General features: G+C 47.0%; 1 protein-coding gene across 4 annotated transcripts in view; it reads right to left on the reverse strand.

The window, feature by feature from the left end:
- The window catches only part of LOC139048167 (isoaspartyl peptidase/L-asparaginase), a 470,184-nt gene that overhangs the window by 1,650 nt on the left and 455,559 nt on the right, over positions 1-12,975 (reverse strand). For 3 of the 4 annotated variants that reach the window (XM_070522723.1, XM_070522722.1, XM_070522724.1), the window contains exon 6: positions 2,827-2,949. The exons of the other annotated variant lie outside the window; for it this stretch is intronic. In XM_070522723.1, coding sequence (XP_070378824.1) covers positions 2,827-2,949 — 123 coding nt within the window. The remainder of the gene's footprint in view (positions 1-2,826; positions 2,950-12,975) is intronic. 4 annotated transcript variants of the gene reach the window in all.

Below are 12,975 nucleotides of genomic sequence, written 5' to 3' on the forward strand. Positions count from 1 at the left end.
CCGTATGTAAAAATACTGAAAGATATCTATAGCGGCTCCACAGCCACCGTAGTCCTCCATAAAGAAAGCAACAAAATCCCAATAAAGAAAGGCGCCAGGCAGGGAGATACGATCTCTCCAATGCTATTCACAGCGTGTTTACAGGAGGTATTCAGAGACCTGGATTGGGAAGAATTGGGGATAAAAGTTAATGGAGAATACCTTAGTAACTTGCGATTCGCTGATGATATTGCCTTGCTTAGTAACTCAGGGGACCAATTGCAATGCATTCTCACTGACCTGGAGAGGCAAAGCAGAAGAGTGGGTTTAAAAATTAATCTGCAGAAAACTAAAGTAATGTTTAACAGTCTCGGAAGAGAACAGCAATTTACAATAGGCAGCGAGGCACTGGAAGTAGTAAGGGAATACGTCTACCTAGGGCAGGTAGTGACGGCAGATCCGGATCATGAGACGGAAATAATCAGAAGAATAAGAATGGGCTGGGGTGCGTTTGGCAGGCATTCTCAGATCATGAACAGCAGGTTGCCATTATCCCTCAAGAGGAAAGTGTATAATAGCTGCGTCTTACAAGTACTCACCTACGGGGCAGAAACCTGGAGGCTTACGAAAAGGGTTCTACTCAAATTGAGGACGACGCCACGAGCTATGGAAAGAAGAATGATAGGTGTAACCTTAAGGGATAAGAAAAGAGCACAGTGGGTGAGGGAACAAACGCGAGTTAATGACATCTTAGTTGAAATCAAGAAAAAGAAATGGGCATGGGCAGGACATGTAATGAGGAGGGAGGATAACCGATGGTCATCAAGGGTTACGGACTGGATCCGAAGGGAAGGGAAGCGTAGCAGGGGGCGGCAGAAAGTTAGGTGGGCGGATGAGATTAAGAAGTTTGCAGGGACAGCATGGCCACAATTAGTACATGACCGGGGTTGTTGGAGAAGTATGGGAGATGCATTTGCCCTGCAGTGGGCGTAACCAGGCTGATGATGATGATGATAGTTGTTAACAGGGAGAATAAGTGTCTTGGATCGGTAATGAGGCAATGTGGAAGCAGGCAGTTATGTATCGACAACGTCCTAGTCTCGGAAATGGTTTAGGAACAACTAGGCCAAATGATTATAGGCGAACATGAAAAAAAATTGCCTGGGTAGCGATCACAAAAGTTCAACTTTAATGTTTGTGGGATATACTAAGACAAAACAAGAACAAATAGCTTCAAGATTTCGAAAAATGAATGAAAAGCAAATAACAGAAATCGCAAAAGAACAGAGAAGCAAATGGAAGCGTTTCCAAAAACAGTCTGGGAATATAAAAAACTCGTAGGCGCTATCCAGTAGGAGAGACCCGGTAATAAACTCGCTAGACTGGGAAGATGAAATCACGTAAGTGGTGGAACAAGGAAATAAATCAAGCTGCCATAAGCAGGCGTCTAGCGATCCGGGGTCTAATATTGGCAATAATTTAGAAGCTAGCAAGTTAGGATTACACGAAGGAGAGCTAGGTGTTCCTCTGAAGGAATACCGAGAAAAGAGAAAGGTGGTGAGTGAGCTCGCGCAAGAGAAAATAAAATGCGCAAGTGAACGTCGAAAGTACAACACTGGCAAAAATTAAAAGGCGCCCCAAAAAGATTCCGGAACCATGTAAGGGCACTCAGAGCTACAACTAACAATTGGCAAACGACTATAAGGGATGAAAACGCCACCATCTTCGAAAGAGACGATGTGCTGCGGCGCATCGCAGCAGTTATTAGGGATAACTCCGACACGGAAGAAAGCGTGGTTCAAACTCAAACAGATCCAGAAACGACACAGAAGCGTGAAAGAAAAAAAATTGTCATAGAAAGCATTTACTGGAAAAAAAACCTGAAGAAAATATCCCTAGTAGCATGGCAGAAGAAACCGATGAAGTCCCAATAAAGCTAATAGAAAAGCTGGTTTCAAAGAACAAGGCACTGCTGAATAATGGTATAGAAAAAATGATTAGAACGAAGAAAATTCCTGTGGATGGCGTGAAAGCAAGATAACCCTCATATACGAGAACAAAGGGGATAAGAATAAGACAAGCTCGTAGAGGCTGGTTGCAATAACATCGGTGAAATATAGAATGACAATGCAAGCCATAAACTTAGAACTGTCGAAGTAGTGGAGGAAAACACTGTACTAGGGCAACTATAGAATGGGTTCACACCAGGCCGATGCTCAAAGCATATTATAGCTCCAATAACTGGGGGCATAGACATTTCACTAGCTCAGAATAGGCCTTTACGGAAAGCATTTCTACGTATCAATCCAGCCTATGACAACGTAGGCAGGAAATTGTTATGGGATATCTTTAAAGGGGCCCTGAAAAGATATCGGCGATTTTGTACAAACGTACCGAGTCGTTAGAGTATGTCCTTTTGATCATTAATTGACGCATCTAAGTGCTCTGCGTATAGCATTTAATTTATTATAAGCTTTTAAATATGTACATCATTGCCGATCGCAGCACATTGCTCGGCTGAATTTTCAGCCACCTCTACCCATATGACGTAAATTGCCCTAATGACGTCAGTAGGGCGAGCTATCCGACTGGCTGCCCAGGCCGCGTCATCGATAATTTTTACAAGTTTATGATGAAGAAATATTGTTCGTAATAGTTGGAATGTTAGTTAATTTGTTTCTATAAAAAGAAAGTAACAGAAAGAGAATGCACAAGTGCAATTTCTCACTACATTTAAGCACTTCCGTCAGGCAGAAAGTGTCGTCTGCTTGTGCTACCACGTGCTCCGTCTTGACAAGAGCTCCGCGGTCAGTGTTGGTCTGTTTTTTCGTGAGCACCATGAATCACCTTTGTTGCGTTGTGCGCTGCAAACGTAGCGACTGCAAGATGTCAAGCTGCGACGATCATGTCCCTCTGGAAGGCAGCAGAAGAGCGGAGTGGCTGGAGCGCCTCGGACTAGCGGTATGCGATCTGCACCAGGATTTGAGCGTTACTGCCGCAATTTTACAACGGAGAATTACTACCACAATAGCGTTTCGCCAGTCCAGTATTCGAGTAAATGCAAGCGAGGGGACAGGGCCTGGCCGCATGACCGTGCCGTTTCGCGGGATGAGGAGAAGCGCGAACGTGAACGATCTGCACGGTGCAGCCACCTGGTGGCACAGAGCTCAACCAAACACAGTAGCAGTAACGAAGTGTATTTTTCTTTGCTGCTGGTGTAAATTTTTCGCAGGAGTGTAATCGTTAGCATGCTCTTATTGTAAGTGTGACGTGGGTGTGTGACGTGTGTGTGACGTGGACGACAGCCGCTCCCCTTTTCCTCACTTCCTATCATCTGCCGACCTACATGTGCGCATGTTCCATACAGCGCACGCCAAATCACCGCCTGTGACCACATCGGATTGGGATATGAAAGACAGTCCGCACCTTTTCTTCGTCAGTGGGCACGGCGAAACCAAAGGGATCATGCCGCTCACCAAACGATTTATGTTCCTTCCCCAGGTTAGTTTGTCTGTTTCTTCATTTCGCAGTAGCGATATTACATTGGTGGTTTCGCCGTGCCCACGGACATGCTTGTCAATTGCTTACGACTGTTTCTGTCTGTGTAAATTGCTTGTCTGTGGAGACATTGAACCCACAGTTGAACAATGTGTGAAAGCCTTCAGTCAGGGCAACCAAGCATATTAACTGAGCTAACTGGTATTCGGGAGCGTCTTACATCGAATGAACAAGCCGTCGCCAATCTTAATACACGATTGAATGCAATCGATAAGCTTCTGCTAGAAATTAGCAAAAAAACCTTCCAAATTCAAACACTAGAAGACAAAATTCGGTCTTTAGATCAAGTAGTAATGAAGCAGAACGAAAAAATAGCTGATCTTGAAGACCGTAGTCGCCGATCAAACTTAGTTGTTTTTGGCGTCAAAGAGCAAGACGATGAAGATGATAAAACGTTACGAAAATCGGTCATTGATGACGTCTTTTCAAAAAAACTGCAGCAATCATGCAAATCTATCGCGCGTATTCATCGTCTTGGAAGACAGCCAGGAAAAAGACCTGTTATCGTATATTTCCAAGACTTTTTGGAAGAAGAGGCCGTTTTTCGAAACGTGCGTAAGCTTAAGGGTAGTGGTGTATCTATCCAGAATGATTACAGCAAGGAAACTCTGAGAAAACGAAAACTGTCAAACGGGATGATGACAATGGAAAACGTGCCTTTCTTATCAATGACAAACTGAAATTTGATGGCTGCGTTTATGCTTGGGATGACAGCACATCTCAACGAGTTGTCTTGAGCCGTGAAAACAAAACTTCTAGTAATGCGTGACAGAACACGTGCGCCATTTCTAAAATCCTGCGAGTGCTCAATTTCAATGCCAGAAGTATAATAAATAAGGTAGAACAACTTGAATGCCTTCTTTTCAGATACGACCCCCATATTGCAATTGTCACAGAAACCTGGCTGCATGATGGTGTTAGCAACGAAATACTGGTATCACCATCACATAAGATTTTCCGTCGGGACCGTGGATCGAGGGGAGGAGGTATGCGATTATTCTAAAAAGCACGTTTTCCACAGAAATACTTCCTCAGATCGAAAACCATGAGAGTCTGTTTTTGAAAGTTAATTGTTGGGGACATCTAGTTCTGGTATGCGCGGTTTATAGGTCAGCATCATCCCCTCCCGAGTTCTTGTTCTCGCTGCGTGACTATATGACTGCGCTGAAACCCCGGAAAATTATAATGGCGGGCGATTTCAACCTACCCGCAGTTAATTGGCTGCACAGGCCCGAGATGCAGCTGGCCGATAGCCCTCTTCTTGACATAATGTTTGCATGTGACATGAAACAAGTTTTGCTTGAAAACACGCGTGACAATGCTGATACTGGTTCAATTTTGGATCTTGTATTTCTTAGCAAAAATATGACAGCGCTCGATGTCCGAGTGGAGGAGGGCATATCGGACCACAAGCTTGTGCTGGTCAGTAGTAGGCTTGATAGTTGTGAAAGGAAGCACGTTAAGCCTTGCAAAACTGTTAAAGACTTTATTAATGCCAATGATCAATCTATCCTTGATGAACTTTGGAAGCTGATCAACAACTTACCAAAAACTGATGTTACTTCACTATGGCGTGCGTTTGTGACCTGCGTTAACTACTGTATTGATGCCTTCGCGCCGACAAAACTTATTAAACCACAACGAAGAAACCCATGGATTGACAGAAAAATTATGCATATAAAACGCAGGTTAAAACGCGCCAAAAAAACGCCGGAACAAAAATCCTGAAGTTCTTAGCCACCTGCAAGTCCAGCTTTCAGATGCATTGTCTTTTGCCCGTCAAAAATATTTTTCCACTACTTTGCCTAATTACATAAAAACCAGTCCCGATAAATTTTGGCGATGTCTTAGCAGTGCAAACACACATTTGCAAGAAATAAGGCAACGCGACATTGTGATCACCGATCCTCAGGAAATATCTAACATAATGAATGAATATTTCCATTCTGTGTTCACCCGCGCTGATAGAGCCATGGAGGCTCCTTCTTCTCTGTGCCAAGTGTCAGACTTCATATCTCTTGAAGGCGTGTTTTCCTTATTGCTCAATGTTAAAGAAAAATCTTCTGGGGGACCGGATGGCATACCAAATTCTTTTCTTCGCCTTTACTCCGAGCCTGTTTCACACAACTTAACAGCTGTCTTTTCTTATCTACGACCAGAGCGACTTTGCCTGATGACTGGCGTGTGGCCCGTGTCATTGCAGTTCATAAGAAGGGTGATCGACTAAGCATAGAAAACTATCGTTCCGTTTCGTTGACATCCACGTGCTGTAAAACACTAGAACACATCATCGCTCATTATATAACTGATTTCTTGAAAGCAACAACTTGCTCTCTCCATTTCAGCATGGCTTTCGAAAGAAACTGTCGACATCTACGCAACCTTTAACAACTATTCACAAAATCGCTCTAACGCTTGATTCTTCCGGACAAGTTGATCTTATCTTCCTTGATTTCAGTAAAGCGTTTGATCGCGTCCCTCATGGTAAACTTCTTGAAAAACTTACTAAGCTCGGCCTTCCTGCATTAATCATCAATTGGATAAGAGCCTACCTTTCAAACCGTAGCAAGTTCGTAGACGTTAACGGCCATGCTTCTACTGTATTAACAGTTCCGTCCGGAGTACCTCAAGGAAGCGTACTCGGCCTAATCCTTTTCCTAATCTATGTTAATGATATAACTAGCACAATTCATCCACACGTTAACATCAGATTGTTCGCAGATGATTGCTTTGTCTTTGAAGAGATTACTTGCCGTGATGATCAAGTTCACTTAAGCACTAGCTTAGCCAGACTTAATGAATGGTGCGCCACCTGGTCTATGACCCTAAATGCTAACAAAACTGTCTTACTTCATGTCACGAACAAAAAGCAATCTATCGCATTTCCATATTGCATCAATAGTACACAAATAAAGGAGGTCTCTGAATATAAATATATAGGCATAACGATTACCAACACTCTATCGTGGTCGAAACACATTGCGAACGTTTGTGCATCTGCCTCTCGAAAGCTTGGCTGTCTGCGTCATAAACTGAAAACAGCACCTTCAAATTTAAAACGTCTAGCATACAGAACTTATATATTGCCAAAACTTGAATACGCCTGAATAGTATGGGACCCGTATTACATGAAGGATAAGCATAAGCTTGAAATGGTTCAGAGGCGAGCAGTACGGTTCATTTTCAACAAGTTTAGGTCTACTGATTCGCCGTCAAAACTAATGACCGAAAACGATATCCCTACCTTAGAAGCACGAAGAACTGTGGCACGAGTAAAATTTCTTTTCACGATGTGCGACAAGTCGCTTGAATTTAATGCACGAACATACATTCAACCTTACCTGTCACGCGCGTCTCGACACCGTCACGCTCACAACTTGCTCCCTTTCCGTGCACGCACTAACCTCTTTAAAAATTCATTCTTTCCTCGTACAGTTGTTCAGTGGAATGATCTACACTCACAATTTTCTCTGCTGATAATTTTGAGCAGGCACTACTCATGTATTTTGCCCAATGGTATGGAATGTTATTTTTCCCCCTCTTTTATTCATGTTATCGCCTATGCAAGTGCATTTTGTTCTGACAAGAACTTGTTATTTTGATGTGATATTGACTATCCCAGTGCATTTTTATGATAGTGTGAATATCGTCCTTTGCAATACAAAAATGCCAACTTGTTACCTTTTTTTCTTCGCTCTCTTCCTTTTCGTGTTCCATATGTCTAGCACAGGAGCATATATTATTCTTGTCCTACATGAGTGTCTGCGGAAATACGCCTACCTGCTTGGTCTGTATAGACTGCAACATGTACAAATAAATAAATAAATAAATAAATAAATAAATAAATAAATAAATAACCGGGAATAGACGACACGACATGCCATCATGACGCAGAGCCTGCTAAGGCAGATCTCAGCCCCGATCACTCGGCGAACGAGTTGAGGAGGAAAAACAAGGCTATGGAGGAGGATAACTTGCAATCGTCTGTAACACTCCCAATATGAGGCGCTTCCCACAAATTCTGGCTCGAATGATTAAGTGTACCTGTAACCTACACGTCCGTAAAATTTGTCCGAACCATTTTCGGGACCCTTTAAGCATGAACGCATAGATGGTGATATCGTGGAGGTGCTGAGAGATATATACACAGACAACCAAGCACAAGTTGTATGGGAAGGCCGAGATAGTAATGATGTGGTGGAAATCCACTAAAGACTGAAGTAAAGACGTCCGCTGTCAATTGATCTTCGCGCTTTAGGTTAGGGGCATAAAACGACGACTGGAAAACAATGAAGTAGGGCTTGATTTATCCGACAAGCGTAGTGCACAAACGGTGCAACAAAACGTCCCTGAGCTGATGCTTTAGATGCAAGCGATTTACAGACACTTGCGGATATCTGTGACAATGCAGCGACAAACCTAAATCGGGAATTATGATCTTTATTGAAGAGACGAGTAATTACGCGGTGTCAATAAAACAGCAAGTCATGCCCACATTGAAGCAATATCGATACCAATATAGCTATCATAAAAAAGACTTACTCACGCAGCCACGAAGATAATATGAAAATAAAGGGGAAACGGAATGCAGCAATAATCATACATGGACTACACTGGGGCTACATTAAGTGTGAGGTGGTGCGTGGAACCTAAAAAGAAGCAGTGTGCCAGCGGTAACGCTCGCAAATGCAATTCCGTGCTTAAAATTGGATATTTCATCGAGGTTGGAAGATGACCAAAGGTCGATAGACTGGTTGGCTTTGGGTGCCCAAGTTAAAACCACAAATGAAGCAGTGCAGAGTGAGATGGGGTGGGCCTGTTTTAAAGTCGGAGAAGCGCAGATCAAAATTACTTTTGAAGACAGACTCAGAAGCATGGATCCAAATAAGTGGGCGGCTAAGGTGCACAAATATCCATACGTGAAAAGCCTGGACACAGAATGGAGGAAGAGGTCAAGAAAGTTGGCAACCAAGTACAGGGCAATTGAACGCGTAAATAGATAACTAGTAGTCGTCAGAAAGAAAGTGAGAGAAGCAGAGACCGGAAATTGGATGCCAAGAATGGAAAGAAAAAGGACCATGGACACTTTAAGAATGGGAATAAAGAAACTAGAAGGGGAAATCTGTACGACCACACAAAGGACAGTGTCTTGATATTTGAATCTCAAGCTCGTTGCGCATGCTCAATAACAAACCAGATCAAGTATTCGCAATTAGATGAGGCATGTGCACGCTGCAGCAAAACTCTGTGGACCACTCAGCATACACTAATGGAATGCGATGGCAATCACCCAGTGAGACTCCGTAGGTAATGTAATGCCCCCCAGAAAGGAGTCTTTCAGGTAACAAAACTGAAACTGTAACTGAAACTAACGCACACGTTCCAGAAGCAAGTGGATTGAAAGTGAACCGAAGCATAAACCAGCCACCAGTTGAGGAGACATTTAGAGTGTAGCGACACTGCATCGGCGTCGCACGAGGGATGACGCAGACGCTCGCGTCTACACGAGGCTCGAGCGGCTGGCGCGTTCCGGCGCGTTCCGGCGCGGGCTAGCGTTCCGAAGATCATTAAAAAGAATGCTACGCTAAGCGAAGGAGTGTCGGTTCTTCCTCTCCTGCGAGAGCCCGACTTTACTGGTCTACGACCTTTCCTTCCCATCAAGTCTCCTTCTCTCTCTCTCTCTACGAGGTCGCTCGTCGCCACAGTTTGGTGAACCCGGACGTGATACTGCCATACGCTCCTGTGGTAGAGACGACCATGGACCAGACCAACGCTACGAGAGCTCAAGGCCAGAACCCTTCCGAGGAACGCGGTGAGCCCTCCTGTTCCGCCATCGCTGTTCGCCTCCCACAGTACTGGGACCAGCATCCTTCGGCGTGGTTTCTTCAGGCCGAAGCGCAATTTCAAGTCGCTGGTATCCGCTCTCAAGCCTCGAAGTTTCATTAAGCCGTCGCAGCACTCTCGCCCGCCGCCATTGACGAGGTAGCAGATTTTTTGAACTCCCCATTGTCTGCCGCCGCCTATGACGACCTCAAGGCAGCACTGCTACAGCGCACAGCAGCTCCACAGCGTTCTCGCATCCAGCAGCTTCTGTCCGCTGAAGAACTCGGCGACGGACGCCCTAGTCAACCTCTTCGCCGAATGAGCCAGCTGCTCGGAAACAATGCGAGATCCATCGACGACACGCTGTTGCGCGAACTGTTTTTGCAACGACTCCCAGCTAACGCGCAGATGGTCCTGGCGACAGCCTCTACCATGGACCTTACCGGACTTGCCGCTTGGGCCGACAAAGTCATGGAAGTAGCCACCCCAACCATCCCAGCCACGGCACCGTCTCCGGGTGACAATACAACCGCTCTGCAAACTTTTCCCTGCTCTTCCGCAGTGCAATCTCCGCTCGACTCCTTGTGTGAGCGCCTGGAACGCATCATCTGTGGAGCGGAACATCGCCCCGCGTCTCGTCACCCACGCAGCCGTAGTTCCAGCAGATCAAGACGCACAAGAAAAAGAGCTCGCCATGCAATAGGTTACACAAACGTGCAGGGCGGCAGAAGAAAGGAAAAGTGGACAGAGATTGAGAAGACATCCACCCGCAATGAATGCGGCATCCCACCCGCAATGAAGCCTCAACTACACCGCCTGGCGTTTGCTACTACCACCGCCGTTTTCGAAACGACGCTCGTCACTGTCGGCGTCCATGCGCTTGGCAGGGAAACAGGCCGGCCGACCTCTAACGGCGACGAGTGGTCCGGCCCAACACACAAGTCGCCTTTTCTACGTGACGGACAGAGTTACGGGACAACGATTCTTAGTCGACACAGGTGCTGACGTCAGCATTCTCCCCGCCCAGCACTCCGACCGAAAAGCGACACCTGTGTCGTTTTTGCAAGCCGTCAACGGCACCAGGATTCCAGTTTTCTCGTCACGCTCCGTCATGCTAAACCTTGGCCTTAGACGAGCGTTCCGCTGGATCTTCCTGGTTGCAGACGTCCGTCATGCAGTCATTGGAGCAGACTTCTTGCATAACTACGGACTCCTTGTGGACATCCAACGACGCCGCCTCATCGACTCCGTGACCCAGCTATCCGTTCCTGGCGTCCCATCATTAGGCACATCGCCCATAGCACCTATTTCTGCCATGTTGGACGAACCTTTCGCCGCGCTCCTACGCGAGTTTCCCACTTTGACGCGCCTGCCGGACTGGACGCAACCGGTGCAACATGACGTGTGCCATCACATCGTCACCTCCGGCCCACCGGTCTATTTCCGACCCCGGCGTTTGTCCCCGGAGAAACTCAAGATCGCTCGCGCGGATTTCGAACACATGCTGCAACTTGGCATCATCCGCCCTTCCTCCAGTAACTTGGCATCACCACTTCACATGGTGCCTAAGAAGACGGGAGACTGGCGCCCATGCGGCGATTACCGGGCACTAAACAACGTCACAGTTACTGATCGCTATCCTCTACCGAACATTCAGGACTTCACGGTAGCGTTGCACGGTGCGACGATCTTTTCTAAGATCGATCTCGTTCGCGCCTACCATCAACTACCGGTCGCTGAAGAAGACATTCCCAAGACCGCCATCACCACACCCTTCGGTCTTTTCGAATTTCTCCGCATGCCTTTCGGTTTACGGAACGCGGGCCAATCCTTTCAGCGTTTCATCGATTCCGTCACCCGAGGTTTGCCTTTCGTTTTTGCATACATTGACGACCTTCTCGTCGCAAGCTCTACGGCTGAAGAACATTTTCACCACTTGCGGTTGTTGTTTTCACGCCTTGCCAGTAAAGGAATTGTCATCAACGCCGCCAAGAGTGAATTCGGTCAACCCGAACTCGAGTTCCTCGGTCACATCGTCGACGCTAACGGCATTCGACCTCTGCCGTCCAAGATTGGCGTCATCGAAAACCTTCCCCGACCGACCACACTCACCAAGCTTCGCCAATTTCTCGGATTCGTCAATTTCTACCGCCGATTCATTCCCGAGTGCGCACGACTTATGGCTCCGCTAGACGCTCTCCTGGTAAACAAACGCAAACAAGTGCTTCAGTGGACTGAAGAGGCCACCGACGCTTTCACAAGAGTCAAGTCTGCCCTCGCCGACGCCACGCTGCTTAGACACCCAAAGCCAGACGCACCCACTGCCATCATGACCGACGCTTCAAATAGCGCCGTTGGTGCCGTTCTGCAGCAATTCATCGACAATGAGTGGCATCCACTCGCTTTTTTTCTCCAAGAAACTGAAGCCTGCGCAGTCCCGCTACAGCGTGTTCGGCCGTGAATTACTCGCTGTTTACCTGGCTATCAAGCATTTTCGCCATTTCCTAGAAGGCCGTGCATTCACTGTCTTGACTGACCACAAGCCCCTCGTGCACGCAACGAATCGCTCGGCGTCCTGTTACTCGCCCCGCGAGATTCGACACCTTTCCTACATCTCCGAGATTACGACAACGTTCCGACACATCAAGGGCACCGACAACGTTCCAGCCGACGTTCTGAGTCGTGTCAATATCGTTTCCACGTTGACATCGGAACCTTTCATCATCGAGGCCGACTTACTCGCCAGTCAACAGCGTGACGACACTGAACTTCGTACACTCCGGAATTCGTCAACGTCCCTGAAATTGGAAGACGTCGTTGTGACCCCAGATGCTACGTCCATCGTCTGCGACACTTCTAACGACACACCCAGACCATACATTCCGGCATCCCTTCGCAGACGTCTATTCGAAACCGTGCACAACCTGTCGCACCCTGGCATACGCGCGACACAGAAGCTCCTTTCCAGTCGTTTCGTTTGGCCTCGGCTAAACGCGCAAGTTCGCCATTGGGTTCGCTGCTGTTTGTCGTGTCAACGTTCGAAGATCCAGCGTCATCCCATTCCGCCTGCCAAGTATTTTCTTCCACCGGATGCTCGTTTTGTCACCGTACACGTGGACCTCGTCGGCCCTCTTCCACCTTCGAAAGGTTCCTGCTACATACTGACATGCATCGACCGTTATGCACGGTGGCCAGAAGCTACATCTATATCTGACATCTCAGCGCCCACTGTTGCAGCAGCTTTCGTGTCTACCTGGATAGCAAAGTTCGGCTGCCCATCCACAATCACCACAGATCGCGGTCGACAGTTTGACTCAGCACTTTTCAACGAGCTACTCAAACTACTCGGAACGACACGTTTTCGAACAACTGCTTACCACCCGCAGTCCAATGGACTAGTTGAACGTTTTCACCGGCATCTCAAGGCCTCCCTTATGGCACATGAATCACCGGAGAAGTGGGTCCTACATTTGCTCCTCGTTTTGCTTGGCATCAGAGCCGCACTCAAGAGCGACCTAGGTTGCTCCTGTGCTGAGCTAGTATACGGCACTCACCTACGCCTTCCATGCGATTTCTTTGTCGCCACCCCCCAAACGCCTATGCCATCACCTGCCG

This window comes from Dermacentor albipictus, chromosome 7, assembly GCF_038994185.2.
Source record: "Dermacentor albipictus isolate Rhodes 1998 colony chromosome 7, USDA_Dalb.pri_finalv2, whole genome shotgun sequence".
NCBI lineage: Eukaryota > Metazoa > Arthropoda > Arachnida > Ixodida > Ixodidae > Dermacentor > Dermacentor albipictus.